The sequence below is a fragment of the Cervus elaphus genome, chromosome 21 (assembly GCF_910594005.1).
Source record: "Cervus elaphus chromosome 21, mCerEla1.1, whole genome shotgun sequence".
In the NCBI taxonomy this organism is placed as follows: Eukaryota; Metazoa; Chordata; class Mammalia; order Artiodactyla; family Cervidae; genus Cervus; species Cervus elaphus.
In genome coordinates this window covers 81,757,733-81,785,198 of record NC_057835.1, presented here as the reverse complement: position 1 = coordinate 81,785,198, position 27,466 = coordinate 81,757,733, and the positions used below count along the sequence as shown (strand labels likewise).

Genomic DNA, 27,466 nt, shown 5'->3' with positions numbered 1-27,466 from the left:
ACTCATCAGTTAGGATCTGTTTTCAGCTCCAATAGTGAAAATCATCATAGATAGTTAAACTAGAAAAAGCTAGATATGAAGATGGAAGAAGGAAGAGTCTGGCATCCCAAGTAGTCAGTCAGTAAGTTCAGTCACTCAGTCTTTGCGACCCCATGAATTGCAGCACGCCAGGCCTCCCTGTCCATCACCAACTCCTGGAGTTTACTCAAACTCACGTCCACCGAGTCAGTGATGCCACCCAACCATCTCATCCTCTGTCGTCCCCTTCTCCTCCTGCCCTCAATCTTTCCCAACATCAAGGTCTTTGCCAAGGAGTCAGTTCTTCACATGAGGTGGCCAAACTGTTGGAGTTTCAGGCTCAGCATCAGCACTTCCAATGAATATTCAGGACTGATTTCCTTTAGGATGGACTGGTTGGATCTCCCTGCAGTCCAAAGGACTCTGAAGAGTCTTCTCCAACACCACAGTTCAAAAGCATCAATTCTGCGGTGCTCAGCTTTCTTTATGGTCCAGCTCTCACATCCATACGTGACTACTGGAAAAACCATAGCTTTGACTATCCCAAGTAGAGCAAATAGCATTAAAAGATGCAGGAGAGCATAAGGCATGTATGGAGAACCTGAAGTTATGCAATTTTGCTGTTAACTAATACAGTCTGGGAAATGATGCCACAATCTAGGTTGATCATTGAAGATTTTGCATGGTGTGCTGGGAAGGATGCTGAGTTTTATTTTTGTAGAGTTTATTACCCCTTTGTTTCCTTGACCCTTACACTCTCCAGCATCAGACCTAATATGCTCCTGTCTTTTGCAGGATATTTTGTCTTGTCCAGAACAGCAATAAGACCTTTGGTCTACACGAACAGGTTCTTGAAATTTGGTCCTATCCAAAATGTCCATGGGCATATTTGGTCCATGCCAAATGACTTTGGACAGGACCAAATATCATGGCTCTTTTGACATGAACCAAACGTCTGCTAACCATTTGTAAGGTGAGGACAATTATTTTTCATTGTAACTGTGGTACGTAATAGCTATTCTAAAATGCATGGCAGGGCGTCCCTGGTGACTCGGTGGTAAAGAAACCATCTGCTAATGCAGGAGGCATAGGTTCAATCCCTGGACCAGGAAGAGCCCACGGCCAGGGAGCAGCTAAGCCCACGCACCACAATTGAGCCTGTGTTCTGGACCCCAGGAGCCACAACTGCAGAAGCCCAAGTGCCCAGAGCCTGTGCTCCACAACAAGAGAAGCCCCCACACTGCAACTGGAGAGTAGACCCCACTTCCCTCAACTAGAGAAAAGCTGGCACGGCAGTGAAGTCCCAGCACAGACAAATAAATAAAATTGTTAAAATGCAAGTACATGGAAGAAGTCTTCTAAAACAACACTCCAACTATGTGATCCACCTTTATTCTCCCTCCTATCCATTTCACCAAGGTTATCTTTCTCAAACATAGATTTCTGCAGGTCATCCTCCCCTCATAGAACTCATGCAATGCCGTGTCCCATAGGATAAAGCCCAGCCTCCCTACTCAGACACACTAACCATTTCATAACACTACCTTCACTCTTTTCTATGGGTCATGCTTAAGTACTTATGGTTCCCCAAACACATTATGCGCTTAGATCCCTCCATGACGTTAAGTGCTCTTCTCTCCATTATTTACCTGTAAAACTCACTCTTCAAAATGTAAATCAATCCATGTAAATGAAAATCAAAAGGAAGTCGGAGTAGCAATACTCACATCAGACAAAATAGACTTTAAAATAAAGACTGTTACAAGAGATGGGGAAGAGCACTATGTGATGCTCAGAGAATCTATCCAAGAAGAGGACATAACAATTGTGAATATCTGTGCACCCAACATAGGAGCACCTCAACGTATAAGGCAAACACTAACAGCCATAAAACGGGATATCAACAGTAACACAGTAATCATGGGGACTTTAGCACTCCACTGACACATGGGCAGATCATCCAGACAGAAAGTTGATAAGGAAACACAAACTTAAATGATACATTCGACCAGACAGGCTTAACTGATATTTACAGGACATTCCATCCAAAAGCAGCAGAATACACTCCCCTTTCTAGTGCATGTGGAATATCCTTCAGAGTAGATGAGGTCTTGGGTCATAAATCAAGCCTTGGTAAATTTGAGAAAATTGAAATCATATCAAGCATCTTTTCCGACCACAATACTATGGGTGGTGGTGGTTTAGTTGCTAAGCCGTGTCCGACTCTTGCAACCCCATGGACTGTAGCCTGCCAGTCTCCTCTGACCATGGGATTTTCCAAGAAAGAATACTGGAGTGGGTTGCTATTTCCTTCTCCAGGGAATCTTCCGACCCAGGGATTAGAATTCAATTATAGGAAAATGTAAATCAAATTCCTCCTCCTCCTTTACAAGTAATTAAATTGCAGCAGCGTTCACTGTTCTCAGTTCTGGGCTACTATGGTATAACCTACACCAACTCACTTCTGGGCTGGTCATTACCTAGGTAAACACTTATTTCTCTTGCAGTACTGAAAATAAGCAGAGAGCAGCAATCATAGATTGTTATGGTATCCCAAGTACTTGGCATAGGAGCTTTGAGAATGAATAGCAGGGTTTATTAATGTCCATTAATGGGGTAAAAAAATAACCACCATTACTACATTTGGAAGTTTTTTAGAAAGTTACCTTAACTGATCAAGTAAGAGGTGAAGACAAACTTTTGTGATGCAGACAGAACAACACAACAGGGAGCAGCATTTCTGCGGTTAGCGGCAACACTGTGACCCTTGTCCACAGAGTCAGAACGCACACAACTACACAACCATAACCTACACAACTACACAACCATAACCTACACAACTACACAATCATAACCTACACAACCATAACCTACACAACTACACAATTATATATAACCTACACAACTACACAACCATAACCTACACAACTGCACAATTATATATAACCTACACAACTACACAACCATAACCTACACAACTACACAATTATATATAACCTATACAACTACACAACCATAACCTACACAACTACACAGTCATAACCTACACAACCTACACAACCATAACCTACACAACTACACAATTATATATAACCTATACAACTACACAACCATAACCTACACAACTACACAACCATAACCTACACAACTACACAATCATAACCTACACAACTACATCTACACAACTACACAACCATAACCTACACAACTACACAATTATATATAACCTACACAACTACACAATCATAACCTACACAACTACACAACCATAACCTACACAACTACATCTACACAACTACACAACCATAACCTACACAACTACACAACTACACAATTATATATAACCTATACAACTACACAATTATATATAACCTACACAACCATAACCTACACAACTACACAATTATATATAACCTACACAACTACACAATTATATATAACCTACACAACCTACACAATCATAACGTACATAACCTACATAACCATAACCTACACAACTACACAATTATATATAATCTACACAACTACACAATTATATATAACCTACACAACTACACAATTATATATAACCTACACAACCTACACAATCATAACCTACACAACTACACAATTATATATAACCTACACAACTACACAATTATATATAACCTATACAACTACACAACCATAACCTACACAACTACACAATTATATATAACCTACACAACTACACAACCATAACCTACACAACTACACAATCATAACCTACATAACCTACACAATCATAACCTACACAACTACACAACCATAACCTACACAACTACACAATTATATATAACCTACACAACTACACAATTATATATAACCTACACAACTACACAATTATATATAACCTACACAACCTACACAATCATAACCTACACAACTACACAATTATATATAACCTACACAACTACACAATTATATATAACCTACACAACTACACAATTATATATAACCTACACAACTACACAATTATATATAACCTATACAACTACACAATCATAACCTACACTCCCAGACTACACAAATACTCTTCCTTGGCAAACATGTACCATTCTGATATTTTCAATGAAACAACTATGAAAGAATTCTGTTTGAAAATCTACTCTGTGTGTGCAGATTCTACTTTTAGATGGTTTTTTATTGAGTATATTTGACATATGACACTGCAAAAATTTAAAGTGCAAAATATATTAATTTGATTTCTATTTCTAATTTACATTTGTATATATAATTTACATTGTATATAATGTATATTAATATACATTTATATATTGTAATTTGGTTGATGTAGTAATATTTAGCACCTCTATCTCAGCACATAATTATAGTACAATACTGTTGCCTACATTCATTACACTGCACATTAGATCTCTGTCTTACTTACTACTCATTGCAAATCTGTACCCCGTAAGGGTCTGATAAAAGCACTTGTATTAAGGAGAAACTATCTTTTATTAATACCTTGGTTTTTAAATGAAGAAACAAACAAATCTAACAGAAATCCAAAACCCAAGATCACATCATGATCACATTATATTTTTACCTTCTTTTGCTGGTGGGATTGTTGGAGGGAACGTCGGTGGTTGAGTAGGAAGCGATTCTGAAAAGGAGAGAGCAAGCATCAGTTAACCGTCCCCTCTTGGAAGAGAGGGAGGTCATGGAGTCGTAACTCTTCAGGGGAGTCAATGATTCTGACAGCTGTCTTCTCTGAGAACTTAGTGAATTTAGGGCCCACTCTAAATCAGCCAAAGCCCATGAAAGTTGGTTCCAACCATCTCCTCAACCTCAGACTGAAGGCTTGAAATGCCATTTGCCACAGTTCAATTTACCCAGAGGGAGTCAGTGCAATCAAACTGTCAACTTCAAAGTGGTTTCAATGCTGATTTAAGGCAGGAACCCTGCCAACCTATTTCAGATTAGTCTCTGGCTGCTTTCCCACATAAAGTAACTCCATTCTGCCTAAGGATGGACCATCAATCCATGTTCAATAGCACTTCCTCCCTTTTTACCCTGAATTCTCAGGACGTGGTCCCCAAGAGAGCCTGATTCACCCTCGGCCACGGTCAGACTGTGCCTGGAAAACTCAGTTCTGAGAACCAAATAGCGGGACATTGGGAGGCTGCAGCGTGTCCTGATCAGCTTAACCTGGGTGAGGAGGGGTGAGAACTGTGTCAAGTATGGAAGTGCGGTTTGGTTAAAGGCCATGGATATAGTCACATAAGAGCTGTGACTTTCCCACCAATTCACATGCAAAGTACCAGCAAGTTATGGCATCATTAAGTGGATTAAACATCCCAATATTATTTTTTTGCATATTCTCTTTTTAAATTCTTATTTTACACTAAAGAAAACTTGGCAATTATTATTTTTCTTATCCCAGTATAATCCAAGGGAAAACTCTCAACTAATCACAGCCCTTCACACAGGGGGATGTTTAGCCTCTGGAGACAGTAAGCGCCAAATAGTTGGAAAGATTTGAGCTCAGGCAGACTGCTGTGAATGTTGCAAAGGGAGAGCCTTCACTGGCAGGGGGGTTGGAGGAGATGAATTTTAAGGTCTCTTCCAATTCCAGGGACCAATAAACTAACATTATTTGAGTAAAGCAATTCAACATTTAAAGGGATGAGGTAACTGTATTATTGATACAGAAAAATGTTTGAGTTATTATATGAAATGAAGCAGAATACAATGGTATGATCCCATCTGTGAAACAGAATTCTATTTAACTGATTAATACAGGTTTATCTATATATATCTATACAGTAACATATCTGACACACACACACACACAACTACATACAACAGGCAGAATTTATTGAAAGAGATCAAGCTGGTACAAATGAGTTTTGGGGGGAAGAAAAATGAGAAAAGGGGGGCGTTCCCTGGTGGCCTAGTGGTTAGGATTTGGCGCTCTCACTGAAGAGGCCCAGGTTTGATCCCTGGTCAGGAAACCACTTCACGCAGCACACAGCGTGGCCGAAACATGAAAGGAAAACAAAACAAGAACAGGATGGCCAAAAAAAAAAAGGTGACAGCACACTTCGTACCTTCTGTTGCATCATTATAGACAAAATCACTGTGACTTTTTAAAGGCAATTCTTTGGCAACCAAAAATTTTCATAAGTAAAAACATTTGAGACATTTTAGTATAAAACTAGGATTGCAAAATGTTTTTGAAAGCACTATAAAATGTTTCTAAAGCCTAAAATCTGTGGAAGCAGCTGGCCGTCTTTATAATTGTGCATTTTCTTTAATGTGAAAAGCTGAGATATATCACAAGTTCAGTCAATAAATTCAAGAACCAAACCAATGAGTGCCTGTGGCAGCCAGATCAATATGTTTGGTCAGAACATCTGGCCCCAGAACCTCTCGGGTAAGAAGAACCACAATGAACTGGGACAGTGTTTATATCCTCTACACACAGATGGTCCTTGTCCTCAAGTCTGGGAGAAGCTGTCACAGAAGAGGGAACAGTCTTGATCTGCATTTGCTCTGGGAGGTTGAACTGGAGCCAGTGGGGAGAAGCTCTACGATGACAGATGTCCCCACAGAAGGAAAACATTTACATCAAGCGGAGCTTTCCAAATGAATCCTGGGCTGGTCGTTAACAGTGGTGAGGTTAAGGTTAAGGGAAGTTGAACTTGACCAGGGGCCCCAAACTCAAATATTTTTAGAGGTCAGGCACATAATGAATGGGAGCAAAGAACTCTGCCTCAACATTCAGGAATAACAAACGTCAGAGCGTGCACACTGTCCAAAGACGCGGCAGTCACTAGGTTTCTGTACGTTTAGCTGCGTGAGGATGTGTGCGCCCTGTGTTGTCAGAGCTTTCGAATTTTCTAGAATACTTTAAAACTTAAAAAAAAAAATGGCCCAGAGAAAACATGTCTGATGGTAGCTCTAACCCCATGGCTGCCAGCTTCTTTCTGACTTTCAGGAAGACAGCAAGAGGGCCTTCCCTGATGGCCCAGAGTTAAGACCCCAACTCCCACTGCAGGGGCACAAGTTCACCCCTTGCTTGGGAGCTCCAGTCCTGCACGCCGCTCGGTGCGGCCTAAAAAAGGGAAGATGTAAGAGTGATACCAAAAATATCTGTTCAATAAAATAAAATGCAGTTGCAAAGTCCTCAGCGGGATCTTTCCAGTGGATCTTTACCATCACCAAACTAAGCTAAAAGAGACGGTATTTAATTTTATTGATAAGCAAACAGCAGCTCAGAGATGTTAAACTGCCCAAGGCAACAATGGAAGAAGGACCCCAATCAAGCTTTTTAGACTTTAAATCTCAAGCCCTAACAGGCCCCTAATAATTTCAAAACTATATAATCCTCTAACCAAAAAAAAAATTCTAATGAGCAATAAAATGCAAGAAACGACTGCTACATTCTCCAACATGGATAAACCTCAAAAACATACGCTAAGTGAAAGATATCAGACAAAAAAGACTACCTGTTACGTACTTCCATTTATACGAAATGTCTAGAAAAGACAAATGTATAAGAAAAGAAAGTAGACTGCCTGGAGCTGACAGTGGGAAAGAGGACTCACTGCGAATGAGCCTGAATGATCTCCAGGTGGATGGGAGTGTCCTGACACTGAATTGCAGTGATGGCTGCACAACTCTTGAAATGTACCAAAAATCATCGAGTTGTACACTTAAAATGGGTGAATTTTATGGAATGCAAATTATACCTCAAAAATACACATGTGATGTAAAATGTTGACTATTTCAGTGTTCTGAAATAAAGTCCTCGTGTTGGAAAGTAGATGATTCCATTAGCTACACTTTGGTTTTCTGTGTTTGAAGATTTTTTGTACATTCAGAGAAACTGAAAGACCTATACACCTGAGTAGTATAACTTTCTAAATGTCAGATACAGGATGGAGGGACTATCAAGAAAGCCCTCGTCCGCCACCTATTCAGACACCAGTCCCTGAGGATTTCAAGTTTAAGTTCAAGACACAGAGTAGAGGACACACAGGTATCTCCCAGAATTCAGTACCATTCAAACCATTTTAATGCTTGTGGCTTCTGGGTCAGGAATCTTTGATTAAAAGGATACCGAGCAGTTGGTACCTTCCTTGCTCTTCAGAATATGTAGAAAGTGCTTTGTTTTCTTTTTGTACTTTGCCTTTCCCTTCAGCGCGTCAGATTTCCTGCCAACTTGGAAGAAGGGCCAGAGCCTCTTCAGGAGGCAAGGTCGGGGTCGGCCAGCTGGCACGTCCTGGCTCCATTCCCCCCTGGAGGCTGGGGCACTGAGCATTGTTTTGGTGTCAGGACCCAAGCCTCACACTTCATCGCACACTCCACCGCCACAGATGTTCCCAATGGAAGCATCACAATAGGGGCCATTGTTTCAAGCACTTCGCCGTCCTACGGCCTCACAGTCCCCTGTGACAGCGGGCGGAGGATGGGGAAATCCACACAGACGCCATCAGCGGGCCACAGGCAGTGGGTACAGAGGATCGGGATGGGGAACACATGTAAATCCATGGCTGATTCATGTCAATGTATGACAAAAACCACTACAATATTGTAAAGTAATTAGCCTCCAACTAATAAAAATAAATGGAAAAAAAAAAAAAAAGAGCAGCGTTTGTATTACAGATATTCCAGGGCACAATGACTAATGTTTTTCTAGATACAATACGGTTTCTGAACCAAAACCATATTCCTAAAACACTGTTTGTTCACGGATACAGAGATCACGAGAGAACACCTTGACTTACGTGTTTTTCCCGTTACGCTCACGCTGGGTCCCTCCATCTCCTGGAGCTTTGTGTAAACACTGATCTTATATTCCGAATCAGGCTGAAGTCCATAGAAGCAATGCCTGTTTGTCCCACCACCCAAAGTGGATTCTTGCTTTTGTGTATCTATAATCAAAACAAAACACAAATGAACCAAACATACATACATGAATTTAAAAAAAAAATAGCCACCAATAGATGATTTGCTTCTAAAATACTTAGTATGTATGGCCTATTCAGATAACTCCAGAATGAATTAAACTTGTTGGAGTAACTGTATCTTTTTTAAAAGAATTAATATATCCACTGTTTTTTTAATAATTGAAAATTGTATTTTATATGTTCAGAAAGGGGACTGACTAGTAAAAGGCTGTTGAGGACTTAACAAACAGAGAATTGTTCCTGTTTATAATTATATGCACACATTTGACTGATCTTTTGGACAGGTGTGGAGGCGAATATATTTATTTTTCAAAAATTAAGAGTTCCCAATGTGATCCTGAGAGCTTATTTTGGTACCAGGCCCTGTGTGTGCGGGCTAAGTGTTTTGGTCGCGTCTGATGCTTTGCAACCCCACGGACTGTAGCCCGCCAGGCTCCTCTGTCCACGGGATTCTCTAGGCAAGAATCCTGGAGGGGGTTGCCATGCCCCTCTCCAGGGGACCCTCCCGGGCCAGGGACCAAACCCTTGTCTCTTACGATGTCTCCTGCATTGACAGGCAGATTCTTCACCTTTAGTGCCACGGGGGAATACCACCAGGCTCTGTGCTTGGTGTTTAATGATAAAAATAACAACAAAGGTAACAATGGCCAACATTTACTTAGCATTCACCATGCACCAGGCACGATTCCAAGGATTTTACACGTATTAATTCATTTGATCCTTATAATACTTATAATTATCCCCAATTTAAAGACAAGAAACTGAAGACCAGAAAAATTAGTTTACCCAAGTCCATATACTAAGTAGCTGAACTAAAATGTAAATTCCAAACTTAGAAGCCCAGTCTCAGAGGATGGTGCTTTAATCTCCATTAATACACCATCTGTGCTGAGTCACTTCAGTTGTGTCTGGCTCTTTGCGACACCATGGACTGTATCCTGCCAGGCTCCTCTGTCCGTGGAATTCTCCAGGCAAGAATATTGAAGTGGGCTGCCATGCCCTCCTTTAATATATCATAAAATAAGTTAAACATGTGATTTTTCAAAATGAAAGAGTTGGAGAACTGCTGAGTGCATCTGAAATTAGTGAGCATCATAGTTAGGAGATCAGATGAGCGGCCTCACAGCTCAGCACTCCACCACCTCACTGGCCACGGCTGCCGACCTTGGTGCCTTTAATTACTAAAGAAATTCAAACGGGTTTTCTTCATAAGCACAGAGTACTTAATGTTTTTTTAACCACATGGAGAATTGGTTTTTAAAAAAAGTATTACTGCTACCACTGAAAAAAACTATCATGCAAATTTCCCTCTAGAATGATTTTCCTCTGATCCATAAATTTCACCCATCTGGTCAAACTTTAAACAGCTTTATTTACAGGAATTAAAAAAACAGTGTTAAAAACTACTCTGATAAAAACATTACACTTATTAAGTGGTTAAATATAAACAAAATATAAAAAATATTTAAAAATACCAGCTGTTTTTTCAAGCATAAAATAGCAAAACTGTTGAACAGTGATTTTGGTCTATTTTGAAAGCGTAATAAACTATTAAATTTCAGTCTCTATTTTACATACATATGTGAGCAAAAATATATTTATTATAATACACAAGTCAGAACAAACATGATATACATCATTTCAATTCAGTTCAGTCACTCAGTTGTGTCCGACTCTGCCACCCCATGGACTGCAGCACGCCAGGCCTCCCTGTCCATCACCAACTCGTGGAGTTTACTCAAACTCATATCCATCGAGTGGGTGATGTCATCCAACCATCTCATCCTCTGCTGTCCCCTTCTCCTCCCACCTTCAATCTTTCCCAGCATCATGGTCTTTTCCAGTGAGCCAGTTCTTCACATTAGGTGGCCAAAGCATTGGAGTTTCGGCATCAGTCCTTCCAATGAATATTCAGGACAGATTTCCTTTAGGATGGATTGGTTGGATCTCCTTGCAGTCCAAGGGACTCTCAAGAGTCTTCTCCAACAGCACAGTTTAAAAGCATTAATCCTTCAGCACTCAGCTTTCTTTATAGTCCAACTCTCACATCCATACATGACCACTGGAAAAATCATAGCCTTGACTAGAAAGACCTTTGTCAGCAAAGTAATGTCTCTGCTTTTTAATATGCTAAGTTGGTCATAGCTTTTCTTCCAAGGAGCAAGCATCTTTTAATTTCATGGCTGCAGTCACCATCTGCAGTGATTTTGGAGCCCAAGAAAATAAAGTCTGTCACTGTTTCCACTGTCTCCCCATCTATTTCCCATGAAGTGATGGGACTGGATGCCATGATCTTAGTTTTTTGAAAGTTGAGTTTTAAGCCTACTTTTTCACTCTCCTCTTTCACTTTCATCAAGAGGCTCTTTAGTTCGTCTTCACTTTCTGCCATAAGGTTGGTGTCATCTGCATATCTGAGGATTTTTATATTTCTTCCAGCAATTTTGATTCCAGCTTGTGCTTCATCCATCTCGGCATTTCTCATGATGCACTCTGCATATAAGTTAAATGAGTATGGTGACAGTATACAGCCTTGACGTACTCCTTTCCCAATTTGGAACTGGCTCTAACTGTTGCTTCCTGAACTGCAAACAGATTTCTCAGGAGGCAGGTAAGGTGGTCTGGCATGCCCATCTCTTGAAGAATTTTCCACAGTTTGTTGTGATCCACACAGTCAAAGGCTTTAGCATAGTCAATAAAGCAGAAATAGATGTTTTTCTGGAACTCTCTTGCTTTTTTGACGATCCACTGGATGTTGGCAGTTTGATCTCTGGTTCCTCTGCCTCTTCTAAATCCAGTTTGAACATCTGGAAGTTCACGGTTCATGTACTGTTGAAGCCTGGCTTGGAGAATTTTGAGCATTACTTTGCTAGTGTGTGAGATGAGTGCAATTGTGTGGTAGTTTGAACCTTCTTTGGCATTGCCTTTCTTTGGGATTGGAATGAAAACTGACCTTTTCCAGTCCTGAGGCCACTGCTGAGGTTTCCCTATTTGGTGGCATATTGAGTGCAGCACTTTCACAGCATCATCTTTTAGGATTTGAAGTAGCTCCACTGGAATTCCATCACCTCCACTAGCTTTGTTCATTGTGATGCTTCCTAAGGCCCATTTGACTTTGCATTCCAGGATGTCTGGCTCTAGGTGAGTGATCACGCTATCATGTTTACCTGGGCCATGAAGATCTTTTTTGTACAGTTCTTCTGTGTATTCTTGCCATCTCAATATCTTCTGCTTCTGTTAGGTCCATACCAATTCTGTCCTTTATTGTGCCCATCTTTGCGTGAAATGTTCCCATGGTATCTCTAATTTTCTTGAAGAGATCTCTAGTCTTTCCCATTCTATTGTTTTCCTCTATTTCTTTGCATTGCTCACTGAAGAAGGCTTTATCTATGGACAAATCCTGATTTTTTAAAAATGTAATTAAAGTAAGGCTATCTGTTGAATGGATCTGAAATTTACTTTTATAATTGTCAATATTAAAGAGCTTCAAAAGTGATCTTTATAATATAATGTTTAGTAATATATTTCTTTGAAATGATATAAGTCTATCTCATTATTTTATTAGATATTATACAAAATGATGAAATCGAAACTATTTAAAGTGTTTGTGAGGTTTTAAATTGCTGTGAGAGGAACTTAAGAGTAAGAAAATATCAGTAAACCCTGCCTTCTGCTTGGCTGATGTCCAAGCTCAGCCTTGGGTTTCTGGGCTCAGAACCCCATAACAGCGGTTTTATTTTGACCCTTACCACTCTGGAGCCTCCTGCAAGCTTCTGTGAGTCACGTGTAATACAAACATTTCCCAAATCCTATGCATGGATCATCTTTACCTATCTTCACAAAAACTTGTGAGACTCTCCAGGAACTAATTCTAGAAATGTACTTTTCTGTCATTTCCTCTATTTCTCATGAATACCCGTGCACTTTATAGACCCTTGACAACAGTATAAATAGGTTTCACTGCTACATAACAAAACAAAACCTACAGATCATTGGAAAACTGGAACAAGCACTGTGAAATTAGCAGGCAACAGTAACAGGTTGCTCCCAAGACTAACAAGGAGGGGTTGCATGCATGAATGGGGGTATATCCATGTTGCTTTTGGCATTTATGACTCATGGCTTTGCCTTAAAGAAAAACATTTAAACTGATCAAACGATGACTAATTTCCTTGACCCCTTGTGCCAAAAGCCAGAAGTTAACTTTGTTTTTTTGGAACAAGGGGGAAAATCTGTCGTTGAGCATTCATTCTCATGAAGTCATGCTAAATACATTTTTTGGGTGACCGCCATGCCACCAGCTTGACTCTCAAGTGTCTCAGGAGTGGTTACTGAGATCTACAAACAAAGAAGGTCCCAGATCTGGTAAACTCAGTTGGAATTTGATAGAATTCACGAAAGTTCATGGTTCATGCTTTCCACTCTCTGGGTCTTTCAAATCCTGTGACCCCCAAACATGGTATCAGTGCTTCAAAACATTCAATCTTGGGAATAAGCTTCGTTTTGTATGCTCTTTTGTTTCTGGTCCCTAATAAGGTAGGCTCTCCACTATGCTGCAATTCTCTATTCTGGTTAATAGATGACGCAGAAAACTAGACATTTCAGTACCTAAAGATAGAAGACAAGGTGAGCATTTTTGAAACTTAAAAAAGAAAAATCAGGCTAAAAAGAAATTTACCAAGTTAATGGGATTAGGGAGGCAATACAGTGTGAGGTGCATCCAACCTCAGGTGCCACGTCAATTCAGAAAGAGATGGACAGGGAGACAGGAGTCTGCAGTGTCTGTAGAACTAACGGAGGCTCTCATGGGTTTCCGAGGTACTCACAACCAACCCAAAGCCTCTGAAACTCTGCTCTGTCCTACAGTTAACCAAAAGCCTACAACTTAATTTGGAAAGTCTAATGCCTGACTCAAACGCAGATTGGATTTCACTCTCTCTTGAGAGGACTTGATCCTTCTGGTAATCTTTCTTTTTTCCTTTTCTTCTTGGCTATGAAAAAACTGTCATAATATTTACATGAGTAGAGGACAGCTGTTGTTTTTGCCTGTCTTACATCTGATCTTTCTTTCACTGAACCTGTCCCTCCCCACATGGTCTTTTGACTTGGGAAGGCCTGAGTAAGAACGCCCATCTCTCCCCAGACGCAGGCTGGGAAAAAGCCAGGTCTCACTTGCCGTTGATTCCATGCCTGTGAACTCAGTGATAGATTCAGGGGGATGTGACCCAAACCAGGCTAACTTGACTCAAGGTCCTGGACTTTTGTGGGAATTACTGAGAAAGAAGAGCTTTCTTTTAACCAAGACGATGAAGCTGAAGCTTGGAGGATGTACGTCTGGACTTGACCGGGGCCAGCTCTCAGTCTGCTTGAGAAGGAAGGCGGAAGGCAGAGAGTGGGGGATGGGGTCCGCTGAACCCCTGAGGCTTCCACGCACCTGAGGCAGACACTGGGGGACGTCTCGGTGTGCTGGGCACAGGGTAGGCGACCTTGCTACTCGATGCCTGCTATTTGTGCTTTTTACCATTGGCAAACTAAGCAGGCACCCCTGACGGCACAGCCTTGCTGCTTTATTCACAAACGCCTTGGGGATTTATAGGCATGACCACAGGTAAGGTCCTCAAAAGAAGTCATTTGGGGAAACGGAAGCCCGGAGAACAACACTGACCAGCTGTCGGGTTAGAGCAGAAACAAGCCTGCTGACTTCATCTCAGAGTAAAAGTGCACGAGATCGGACACGGGATTTAAAACACACACAATGAGAGAGAGAAAGAGAGAGCGCCGCCCGGCAAACGTGGGGCTTTGGCAGTGCAGACACACATGCCAAGTCACTTCTGTCCTGTCTGACTCTGCGACCCCGTGGACTGCAGCCCGCCGGGCCCCTCTGTCCACGGGATTCCCCAGGCAAGAACGCTGGAGCGGGTTGCCATGCCCTCCTCCAGGGATCTTCCTGCCCAGGGACTGAACCTGCCTCTCTTCTGTCTCCCACATTGCAGGAGGGTTCTTCACTACCACGCTGCCTGGGAAGCCCAGGAGTTTGCCAGAGGCATTCAGAAATAAGCCAGCCTGGGGTAAGGCTCTTCTCTATCACGTGGAGAAATTGGGTCCCAAGTCTCCTCTGGGTGAAGCGGAAGGACTGACATTTCTGCAGAGGCAGCACATGTAGCCAGTGGGAGGTGTCTCAGAGTTGAAATAGGGGAGCCCAGGGACTCAGGCACCCGTGGAAGAAGGTACATCTGATCACATGTCCTTCAACAGCAGTGATCAGGAATCATGATCACATCACTCTGTGAGATAAAGAAACTCAACCTAATTCTTCCCCAGTGCAAAGTGGAAGACTTCAAGGCATGAATTAGAAGGTGGCGATTAACACATACACAGTAATATACATACAACAGATAATCTACAAGGACCTACTGTATAGTACTCAACACTCTGTAATAACCTATATGGGAAAGGAATCCAAATAATATATATATGCATATGTACAACTGAATCAGGTGGCTGTACACCCAACACAAACATATTATAAGTCACCTGTATTCCAGTATACAATAAAAATTAAATTTAAAAAAAGCAAAGCGGAAAGACTTCCCTGACCTAAACTGTGTAAGTTAAAATATTTAAACATTTTCCCTACATTAACTCCTCACCCCTGGCCGTCAATTAGACTCTGTTGCTGTCTAGTTGGTTAATAATATGCAACTGGACACCTGAGTGAATAAGATGTAGGCTAACTGGGCTCATAAATTGTTCAGCTATAACTGCTGATGAAAAATAAACTGAACAACATTTTTGTTCATTCTTGTTGAATTGAGACTGTTGAGGCTCAGCTGAAGAGGTTTTTGGCAGCCTGAAAATAATACTGGCGAAGTACAAATTAATTTAACTGGAAGATAAGAAGGAAGTGGGGACGCGTATTTCAGTAAAAAACTTGGCTTCAGCGAGAGCTTGTGCGTGTGTGTGTGCGCATACATGTGTGCGTGTGTGCGTACATGTGTGTGAGTGTGCATATGCACGCGTGTGTACATGTGTGTGCGTGCACGTGCATGCGTGTGTGCATGTGTGTACACGCGTGTGAGTGCATTTGTGTGCATGTTCGTGCATACATGTGTGTTGCGTGCGTGCATGTGCATGTGTGTGTGTGTGTGCACGCTCAGTCGCTTGGTTGTGTCTGACTCTTTGCAACTACATGGACTGCAACCTGCCAGGCCCCTCTGTCCATACAATTTTCCAGGCAAGAACACTGGAGTGGGTTGACATTTCCTTCTCCAGGGGATCTTCCCAAGGCAGGGATAGAACCCACATCTTCCACATCTCCAGCATTCGCAGGAGGTTTCTTTAAACTGAGTCACCTGGGAAGTCCACAAAGAGCTTATTGAGGTTTTAAATGACCAGATCAATATTATCAGACACATCAATCATATTGTCTGATAAGAATCCCAATGCTAATTGTAAAAGCATTTAATAATAAAAAAAAATACTGATGGGTTTCACTAATTCCTTGATAAGACAGTTTTGATGTCTTTATGTCAATCTGTATAAATATGATTTTCAATGAAAGCTAATGAATATCTAAAGGAGCCTCTGTCCCACTCTGTCAACTTCTTAAACAGTATCATAGTTTAAAATACTCTGGGGTAATTTGAATGTGTGATCCTTATAGTTACTATTTTGTTTAAGTTTAACAAGTACCACCAAATGTGATAAATATCAACCGTTCTATATTAAAGTGAGACTCAGCTAGTCTTAAAAAGATATATGAAACATAACTTGTCGAGATTTTATAGGTGTTGTCAAACAGTTGCCATGTCTTTCATCTAATTAAGTTTCAGTTCAGTTCAGTTGCTCAGTCATGTCCGACTCTTTGCAACCCCATGAATCACAGCACGCCAGGCCTCCTTGTCCATCACCAACACCCATGTCCATTGAGTCGGTGATGCCATCCAGCCATCTCATCCTCTGTCATCCCCTTCTCCTCCTGCCCTCAATCTTTCCCAGCATCAGGGATTTTTCCAGTAAGTCAGTTCTTACCATCAGGTGGACAAAGTACTAGAGTCTCAGCTTCAGCATCAGTCCTTCCAATCAACACCCAGGACTGATCTCCTTCAGGATGGACTGGTTGGATCTCCTTGCAGTCCAAGGGACTCTCAAGAGTCTTCTCCAACACCACAGTTCAAAAGCAGAAATTCTTCGGCGCTCAGCTTTCTTCACAGTCCAACTCTCACATCCATACATGACCACTGGAAAAACCATAGACTTGACTGGACGGACTTTTGTTGGCAAAGTAATGTCTCTGCTGTTTAATATGCTGCCTAGGTTGGTCATAGCTTTGCTTCCAAGGAGTAAGTGTCTTTTAATTTCATGGCTGCAATCACCATCTGCAGTGATTTTGGAGCCCAAAAAAATAAAGTCAGTCACTGTTTCCACTGTTTCCCCATCTATCTGCCATGAAGTGCTGGGACTGGATGCTATGATCTTAGTTTTCTGAATGTTGAGCTTTAAGCCAACTTTTTCACTCTCCTTTTTCACTTTCATCAAGAGGCTTTTTAGTTCCTCTTCACTTTCTGCCATAAGTGTGGTGTCATCTGCATATATGAGGTTATTGATATTTCTCCCGGCAATCTTGATTCCAGCTTGTGCTTCTTCCAGCCCAGCGTTTCTCATGATGTGCTCTGCATTTAAGTTAAATAAGCAGGGTGACAATATACAGCCTTGACATACTCCTTTTCCTATTTGGAACCAGTGTGTTGTTCCATGTCCAGTTCTAACTGTTGTTTCTTGACTTGCATACACGTTTCTCAGGAGGCAGGTCAGGTGGTCTGGTATTCCCACCTCTTGAAGAATTTTCCACACTTTGTTATGATCCACACAGTCAAAGGCTTTGGCAAAGTCAATAAAGCAGAAATAGATGTTTTTCTGCAACTCTCTTGCTTTTTCGATGATCCAATGGATGTTGGCAATTTGATCTCTGGTTCCATTGCCTTTTCTAAATCCAACTTGAACATCTGGAAGTTCACGGTTCACATACTGTTGAACCCTTGCTTGGAGAATTACTTGGCTAGCGTGTGAGACAAGTGCAATTGTGCGGTAGTCTGAACATTCTTTCGCATTACCTTTCTTTGGAACTGGAATGAAAACTGATCTTTTCCAGTCCTGTGACCCCTGCTGAGTTTTCCAAATTTGCTGGCATATTGAGTGTAGCACTTTCACAACACCATCTTTCAGGATTTGAAATAGCTCAACTGGAATTCCATCACCTCTACTAGCTTTGTTTGTGGTGATGCTTCCTAAGGCCCACTTGACTTTGCTTCCGGGATGTCTGACTCTAGGTGAGTGATCACACCATCATGATTATCTGGGTCGTGAAGATCTTTTTTGTACAGTGCTTCTGTGTATTCTTGCCACTTCTTCTTAATATCTTCTGCTTCTGTTAGGTTCATACCATTTCTGTCCTTTATTGTGCCCATCTTTGCATGAAATGTTCCCATGGTATCTCTAATTTTCTTGAAGAGATCCCTAGTCTTTCCCATTCTGTTGTTTTCCTCTATTTCTTAGCATTGATCACTGAGGAAGGCTTTCTTATCTCTGCTTGCTGTTCTTTGGAACTCTGCATTCAAATGGGAATATCTTTTCTTTTCTCCTTTGCTTTTTGCTTCCCTTCTTTTCACAGCTATTTGTAAGGCCTCCTCAGACACCCATTTTGCCTTTTTGCATTTCTTTTGCTTGGGAGTAGTCTTGATCCCTGCCTCCCGTACAATGTCACGAACCTCTGTCCATAGTTCATCAGGCAGTCTATCAAATCAAACCCTTGAATCTACTTCTCACCTCCACTGTATAGTCATAAGGGATTTGACTTAGGTCATACCTGAATGATCTAGTGGTTTTCCCTACTTTCTTCAGTTTAAGTCTGAATTTGGCAATAAGGAGTTCATGATCTGAGCCATAGCTCCTGGTCTTGTTTTTGCTGACCGTGTAGAGCTTCTCCATCTTTGGCTGCAAAGAATATAATCAATCTGATTTCAGTATTGACCATCTGGTGATGTCCGTGTGTAGAGCCTTCTCTTGTGTTGTTGGAAGAGGGTGTTTGCTATGACCAGTGTGTTCTCTTGGCAAAACTTAGCCTTTGCCCTGCTTCATTCTGTACTTCAAGGCCAAATTTGCCTTACTCCAGGTAGCTCTTGATTCCTAGTTTTGCATTTCAGTCCCCTATAATGAAAAGGACATCTTCTTTGGGTGTTAGTTCTAGAAGGTCTTGTAGGTCTTCATAGAACCGTTCAACTTCAGCTTCTTCAGCATTACTGGTCGGGGCATAGACTTGGATTACTGTGATATTGAATGGTTTGCCTTGGAAACGAACAGAGATCATTTTGTCATTTTTGAGATTGCATTGAAGTACTGCATTTCATGTAAACTCCAGGAGTTGGTGATGGACAGGGAGGCCTGGTGTGCTGCAGTTCATGAGGTTGCAAAGATTTGGACACGACTAAGCGACTGAACTGAACTGAACTGCATTTCAGACTCTGGTTGACTATGAGGACTACTCCATTTCTTCTAAAGGATTCCTGCCCACAGTAGTAGGTATAATGGTCATCTGAGTTAAATTCACCCATTCCAGTCCATTTTAGGTCACTGACTCCTAAAATGTTGATGTTCACTCTTGCCATTTCCTGTTTGACCACTTCCAGTTTGCCTTGATTCATGGACCTAACATTCCAGGTTAAGCATCATTTAAAACCACCACAAAATCCAAGTGATTTGTCCTGACTTTTCCTTATTCAATGTTTATTGCAGATTAAAGCCACTCCCGTATGCTCAGCCAATGTCTGGTTAAAGGGACCCTTTACAGGATCACACGCAGGGAATCAAGGAATTAGTGGCTTATTAGCACCCCTGAGGGGACAAAGCCTTGGTTAGCGTTGGCAGAAATCTCTTCTCGTGTTTCTATCTTGTATTTTCAGCTCATTTCCAGAACTCTACTAAACTCTTAGTACTTTACTAAACTATGCTTTCCACTTCCTGGGTTAGATTAAAAGTGAGATTTCTGCATTTCAAATATAGTCATGGCCAGGTATGTGTGCTACTAACTACACACAAGTCCCATCCAGACCTGAAAAATCAGCCCTTTCCACTACTTTTAAGAGAGGAAACTGTTATCACTTATCCAGAAATAAAAAAATAATAACAATCATGAGGACGTCCCTGGTGGTCCAGCGGATGAGAATCCACCTGCGGTGCAGGGGACTTGGGTTTGGTCTGGGAAGATTCCTCGTGCCAAGGGGCTCCTAAGCCCATGAGCCACAACTACTGGGCCCACGCTACAACTCTGAAAGCCGGGGAGCCAAGTCTGGGCTTCACAAGAGAAGCCACCACAACAGTGGGCCCACACGCCGCAGCTAGAGAGCAGCCTCCACCGGCAGGAGCTAGAGGAAAGCCTGCCAGCAGCGATTAATTAACCAATTACTTTAAAATTAAATGACCTTATAAGCAAATGTGAAAGATTAAAAAATGCCATCTGGAATTCTGTAATGTCGGCTCTGTCCCTGCCCCCCAAACAACAAGACGATCTTCGCTACTGACAATACAAATCTGATCAAATAAATTTTCATTATTTGATCCCATCTTCTGAATATTATTCATGCTGATAATGAGAAAAGAAGATTAACAGTTCCTGGAAACTCGTTCTTGGGGAATCAGTCTCTTGTTCTTCTTGATACTTTTACTGAAAATAAGCGACATTTTAAGTGTTTCACCTTTGAAGCCAAATCCCAAACTGTAGATGAACTTGAGAGCTGTGATGCTAAAGTACTGCCCGTGGATAGCATAGATACAACACTTCATCTCCTGAATGAGAGTTTGTTGCTCATCAATTATCCCCAAAAGTAAAAAAAAAAAAAAATCACTGAGAGAAACATGAAGTCAAGCCTAGATCTCCACAGAGTAAAGACCAAAATAACAGCACCATACAGTTTTAAGATATGTTATCAGCCTTGCCTCTGCAACTCCTACCACCAGGTACTTTTCCTGGGTGTTTAACATGTACAAAGCACTGTTGCAAATATTTCACACAGATTAGCTTAATCCTCAGAGAATGCCCAAGATCCGCACTGTGGTTCTACCTACTGACCATAAATGGGGAAATGGAGATTTGGAGAGATTGAATACCTGGCTTAACCAGCCATCCTGACTCCACATCCTGCACGATCAGAACATAACATTGCCTCCTCAAGCAGAATGCTTCTGTCTAAAGTTCCCTGGGTGTTGTCCACAGTAACCTGCACAGAGTACGCGGGTGCGTGGCAGAAGCGTGGGTGATGGGCCACACTCACCCTGGCGGGATTCCAGGACCACCCCGTGGGTGGTGGGCCACACTCACCCTGGCGGGATTCCAGGACCACCCCGTGGGTGGTGGGCCACACTCACCCTGGCGGGATTCCAGGACCACCCTGTAGGCAGTGGCATGACGTTGCACCTTCCAATGGGCACACAGGCTGGTCGTCTGCACCGCGTCCGCCTGAAGGTCGGTCACACCCAGAAACACTGCCAAGAGACAGGAACACGGCTCGGTCAACCGCAGAAACGCCACAGCCATCCCCAAGTCCAAAATCAACTTTGGTAAAATTCGAATTCAAGGTTCCACAGCCAGTGGTAGGAAACCCACCAAGTTACAACAAATCAGTGCACAAAGGATAGCTATGTTACGACTTTAACAGAATGTGATATATGATAGGGTTTGCCTGTTTTCTGTAAACAAAAAAGAAAACATGTATCGGAAAAAGCCAGTTGCGATGGATGGTGAAATTATGGGTGATTTTAAATCTTCCCTCTTCATTTATTTATGCTTTCAAAATATTCCTCAATTAATATATAATACTTTCATAACAAAAGTGTTAAATACAATATGTACTCATCAACCACTGAAAGAAAGTCGTGGTTTAAACAAAAGGGAAGATCAAAGAGGACGAAATAGAAATCACTCAAACAGGAGCAGTTCACACATGCTGGCCTTCAAAACATGACTGAATGGGAACGAACAAATTTTTGAAAATTTAAAAAGGAAAGATTTAACACAGAAAAGAAAAAATGATTAAAAATACATGAATTCTTATTAATCTTAGAATGAACACAGTTACATACCAAAATTATTCACAGGGAGTTTATTTGAAGAAGCAGTAAAAGTACCGTTTCTCCAATTGAGGACTAAGGATTTAGTGTTTACCACTTAGATCCAAGCAGAAAAAGCAGAAAATTAATAATATTTACTTTTTATTATGACCTCTGCCTTCATCCACATCATTCTCTTGTACTTTCTCTTTCTTTCAGTCACTTCATAAAATTTAAAAATAGCTTAAAATTATTTTTCAAGATGATAAAAATAATCTGGACTAGTAACAATTTGCATCATGACATTGTTCCTTTTTGCTGATCAGCAAAGGAAGACCATTTTTCCTAAGTCAATGAAAAAACCCTCTCCCCCGACAAAAAAAGGAAACCAACAATGACTTATATACCCACACTAAATTTTAAAAATACCATGAATCAATTTATTTTCCATTTTACAGGGTTTTATTATGCTTGGGAGAAAGAGAGAAAGCAAGCCAATCTAATTTTTACTTTAAGGATAGATGATAAAACAATTCAATACTTTTGTTATTTTAAAATACATTTGGAATACTCACCACATTTACTAAAGAAGAGAAGAGGGATGAAACGGAAGGAGGCGAGCAGAGAAACGAGGACAGAGACGAGAAAGAGGGAGGAGACAGAGCAAGAGAAGATCAGGGACAGAAGGACCTGCACGGACAGCAGGGAGACCTTGAGAGAAAAGGGGGATGAACTGGAGGGGAGGAGATGACGGTGGGGACGCACAGGGGACTCACAGGGTCTCTGAGGAAGGCTGTCGGGCGGCGATAATGGCACAACACACGGGGACGCTGGAGGCCACTGCGGGCTTCCCTGGGGGCTCAGAGGGTGAAGAACTCGCCTGCAATGCAGGAGACCCGGGCTCGATCCCTGGGTTGGGAAGATCCCCTGGAGGAGCGCATGGCAACCCACTCGTGTTCTGGCCTGAAGAATCCCATGGACAGAGGAGCCTGGAGGGCTACAGCCCATGGGGTCGCAAAGAGTCGGACACGACTGAAGTGACTAACACTTCCACTTCATAGTACCTACACTATCATTTCAATTGCCAAGTACGAGTTAAGGACCATAGGCCAAAGGCTTCCTAGCCCTGTTGAAGAGAGACACTATTTCTTTTCAGATTAAATGGATCGCACATCTAGCTTTTTAATTTTAAAGATTTCCATAAAAATGAATTCAGGAAGGTTCCTCTAATGAAAGGGCAGAAAAGAGAACGACAGAGAACGAGATGGTTGGATGGCATCACCAACTTGATGGACTTGAGTTTGAGCAAGCTTCGGGAATTGGTGATAGACAGGGAGGCCTGGCGTGCTGCAGTCCATGGGGTCACAAAGAGTCGGACATGACTGAGTGGCTGAACTGAACTGAGGCCCTATATAAAACACGGGAGGCCAGACACAGGCGGCATGGGGTTTGGTCTAATATATGCCTCATCCTTATAAAATCCCTTTTGTTGGAATAATTTTTTGATTAGCAATGACAGTGAGAGATGACCCAAATTCACAAAGCACAATTACTACATGATCAAAGTGATTATTTGTCGAATGCTTGCCATAGAGTAGATCCTTTCTATATGTTATCTCTTTAGTCTTCCCAAACAGTCTATAAACAATTATTACTATTAATATTATATCTTCATTTTAGGGGTGAGAAAATGTGGGCTCAGAGAGGTGAGAGGTTATTTGCTCAAGGCCTTAGCTAATAAGAAGATTTATGGTTTATACTTCTGATTACACCATGACTAACATTCTCAAGTGTGGGCCGTGTGTTGTTGATAACACTTGGGGTAATTTCAGTCATCTGACAGCCAAACCATTTTTATTTTGATCATTTATGTATTACCTTTAATGTGTATTAAAGTGAAAGTGAAAGTTACTCAGTTGTGTCCAACTCTTTACGACCCCATGGAATATACGGTCCATGGAAATCTCCAGGCCAGAATACTGGAGTGGGTAGCCTTTCCCTCCTCCAGGGGATCTTCCCGACCCAGGAATCGAGCCCGGGTCTCCGGCATTGCAGGCAGATTCTTTCCCAGCTAAGCCACAAGGGAAGCCCACTGGAGTGGGCAGCCTTTCCCTCCTCCAGGAGATCTTCCCGACCCGGGAATCAAGCCCGGGTCTCCTGCATTGCAGGCGGATCCTTTACCAGCTGAGCCAGCAGGGAAGCAATGTGTATAAAAAAGACTGGTTTTCTGTTGAGAGTTATTATGTGGTTTTTGAAAGCATTTAAGTAAAAACAAAAAGAAACTGTAAGTTGATTTAAAGAAATATATTAAACAGATGGTGTGGAAGCATAAGAAACAGAAGGAATATGGCACATATGTGCCGGAGTTTGGAAAACACTGTATTATGCCATGGGTGTCTGTGAGTGATGTGTGCCAAGGAGACGTCCCAGATGGTGTGCAGACAGCATGCAAACCCTTAAAAGACAGAGAAGGAAGTCTTTTGAGTGGTGCAAGTATCTTTAACGGATGGAGTGAGAGGGTGGAGAGGGGCAAAGGCTTTGACAAAAGGCAAATTTCCCCTGGCTCAGCTTGGACTGGCTTTGACTGCATCAAGTTATATGGGCTGGATGGAAAATTTCACCTAATTTGAAAAATACCAACGAAGACTTTCCAGAAGGAAATCCCATCCACCACCATCAAGTATGTTTGAACGCCAGCCTTTGACATTCTGCCTGCCGACTAGGACTCTGAACCACAGCTCTGAGTAGGGAGCACACCTTTCTTTCCATGAGGCACCATTCAGAAAGGGTCACGCTGGAGAAAAGAGACACTGACCACCGAGCTGCCGCGGGGCTTAAGTTACAGAGAAAACAAAGCACAAAGCCACACGTGGCAGCGGTCAGCCTTACGTGTTTTCACCACGCCGGTCAGAGCGTCGCTGAAGCCCGCGGCCTGGGAAGCGAATATCTTCACGTTGTAGTCCATTCCGCTGAGCAGGTTTGTGATGAGGATGGTGTTAATGTTAGCTCCCACGAACGTCTCCAGGGTCGGGCCAGCAACTGAAGGACAAAGAGTGTACTTCAGTTACGAGAGAATAGGGAAACATAGGGACACTTCTGAACTAACTGCACTTATTCCGCTGTGCTTCAGACTGCCCAGGAGACACACATGGAGTGGGGCTTGGAACTCGCCCCGTTACACTCCAAGACCTACCCACCTCCCTGACTCCCAGGCTAGCGCTCTTCCAAGGCATCTAGTCCTTTTCTTAAATACAGCTCTTTCCCTAGAACTACCCAAAGAAACTGGTTCACCCCACCGTCCAACATCCACCACACTGTGAGGCCTTCATGTAGAGCCGCCAGGACATCACGGGCTTTGGGGCACGTGATAAGACAGAAGTCTTGCTGAGTTACCGATCCCAGACACCCAGCTTCGTCCCCAGAGGGCATTAAGTTGCCCCAGCAGCCAATTTTATCACGGACACTACGCCACACCTTGCCACATAAGGGACAACCACATATGCTGTCATTATGGGCTCCAAAGCTCCTCTTCTGCTGTTTAAGGTCAGACAGGACACTCTTCCTCCAAGGCCCTTGACCATCTGGCTTCTTTGGGCTTTTACATTTTCACCTCTGTTTCAACCCAGTGGAATCGTTGATTGATCAAGAAAAATATTCTGTGCTATGTCCTATACAAATTGAGACTCGTAGTGCTTTTGAGGGCAGAAAGGTTTTTAATGACCCAAAGGATGATTTTTAAGTTTTCCTCAATCTGATGAATTTTTCATCTTAACCTAGTTTTCAAAAAGCTATGACATGTGTCCCATGTCTTGTCAATGTATGGCAAAAACCACTATAATATTGTAAAGTAATTAGCCTCCAATTTAAATAAATAAATTAATATTTTTTAAAAAGCTATGACCAACCTACATACCATATTAAAAAGCAGAGACATCACTTTGCTGACAAAGGTCCATGTAGTCAAAGTTATGGTTTTCCCAGTAGTCATGTACTGATGTGAGAGGTGGGCCATAAAGAAGGCTGAGCACCGAAAAACTGATGCTTTCGAACAGATGACAGGAGGAGAATGGGGTAACAGAGGACGAGATGGCTGGATGGCATCACCAACTCAATGGACACGAGTTTGAGCAAGCTCCAGGAGATAGTGAAGGACAGGGAAGCCTGGCATGCTGCAGTCCATGGGGTCTCAAAGAGTCAGACACAACTTAGTGACTGAACAACAAATACCTTAACACAGTTTCCAGAACGAGGAGACTGAGAAGTTGGTAAATGGACTTTTTCTAACTAATCCAAGAAGTAAGAGATAGAAGAAGAATTAGAAATTGAAGAGTCTAAATGTTTAGAGCTTATAGATCCATCAAGCCATAGAAGCCTCTTATTGCTAAGGAGTCAAAGTCTGCTTTGGCTGGCTCCTTGGCTGGGGTAGGGATAGGTCAATTGTAGACCAAGTATATATTCTGCTTGTTAACATACCAGCTGTTTTTTAGGTGAGGTGGTAACTTCAACACATTTTCTTTTTTTTTCCAAAAAAGGGAAGAGACTCTTCCCATTTCTTAAAACCAATGATGGAAAGTAAAAACAAAAATAGCCTATCTTTAAAGATTATATTTTTCGAAAGCATGACTTACCACTGACAGGTTTGTAGACAATCCTATAGCCCTTCACGGGGGCAGACGGGGGGTCCCACGTAATGCGCAATCTGTTATACCATTCTTCCGAGACCCGCAAGTTCTGGGGACCAGAGGGAGGCACTGTGAAGGAAGGAAAATGGAAAAAATGGTTTAAAGTGGTTCCCACCTTTACAACCTACCTTTCGGCGGACAGAGTCTAATGTATCTTCCCACAGGTTAAAAATACTTAGAAGGGAAAATGCACTAAAGCAAGCAGAAAACTTAGAGAATCCATGGCAATGTTAAATATTACATAATAGAAAATAATTGCTCTTGTGGTAAAACACTTTTATCTGAAGTCAGCAGTTCACTCAGTGAAATTCGGGCTCCTTTTTCTTCAGTTGCTTTTAAGCAATACTGAAGTGAGTAGTGTTTATGAAAACATTTCTGTCACACATCTCTCTGTTGCACTATCATATCCAGGATGATTAGATAACAGTAGTGATAGCAACTCTTAGAGGCAAGATTTTTTTTTTTTTCTTTTGCCTCCATCTTCATATTAGGGGCTTCTCTGGTGGTTCAGACAGTAGAGAATCTGCCTGCAATACAGAAGACCCAGGTCCAATTCCTGGGTTGGGAAGATTCCCCTGGAGTAGGTAATGGCAACCCACTCCAGTATTCTTGCCTGGAGAATCCCATGGACAGAGGAGCCTGGCAGGCTACAGTCCTTGGGTCAGAAAGAGCCAGACATGACTGAGCGACTAATACTTTCACACTTTCATATTGCCTATATTCTGTGAAATT

At 41.9% G+C, this 27,466-nt stretch overlaps 1 protein-coding gene across 7 annotated transcripts in view; it reads right to left on the bottom strand.

Moving 5' to 3' along the window:
* COL14A1 (collagen type XIV alpha 1 chain) overlaps positions 1-27,466 on the bottom strand; it is a 224,599-nt gene that overhangs the window by 94,275 nt on the left and 102,858 nt on the right. For all 7 annotated transcript variants that reach the window (XM_043880417.1, XM_043880421.1, XM_043880423.1 and 4 more), the window contains exons 21-25: positions 26,681-26,803; positions 24,942-25,091; positions 21,372-21,488; positions 8,772-8,918; positions 4,586-4,642 (exon numbers count right to left, since the gene is read on the bottom strand). In XM_043880417.1, coding sequence (XP_043736352.1) covers positions 4,586-4,642; positions 8,772-8,918; positions 21,372-21,488; positions 24,942-25,091; positions 26,681-26,803 — 594 coding nt within the window. The remainder of the gene's footprint in view (positions 1-4,585; positions 4,643-8,771; positions 8,919-21,371; positions 21,489-24,941; positions 25,092-26,680; positions 26,804-27,466) is intronic.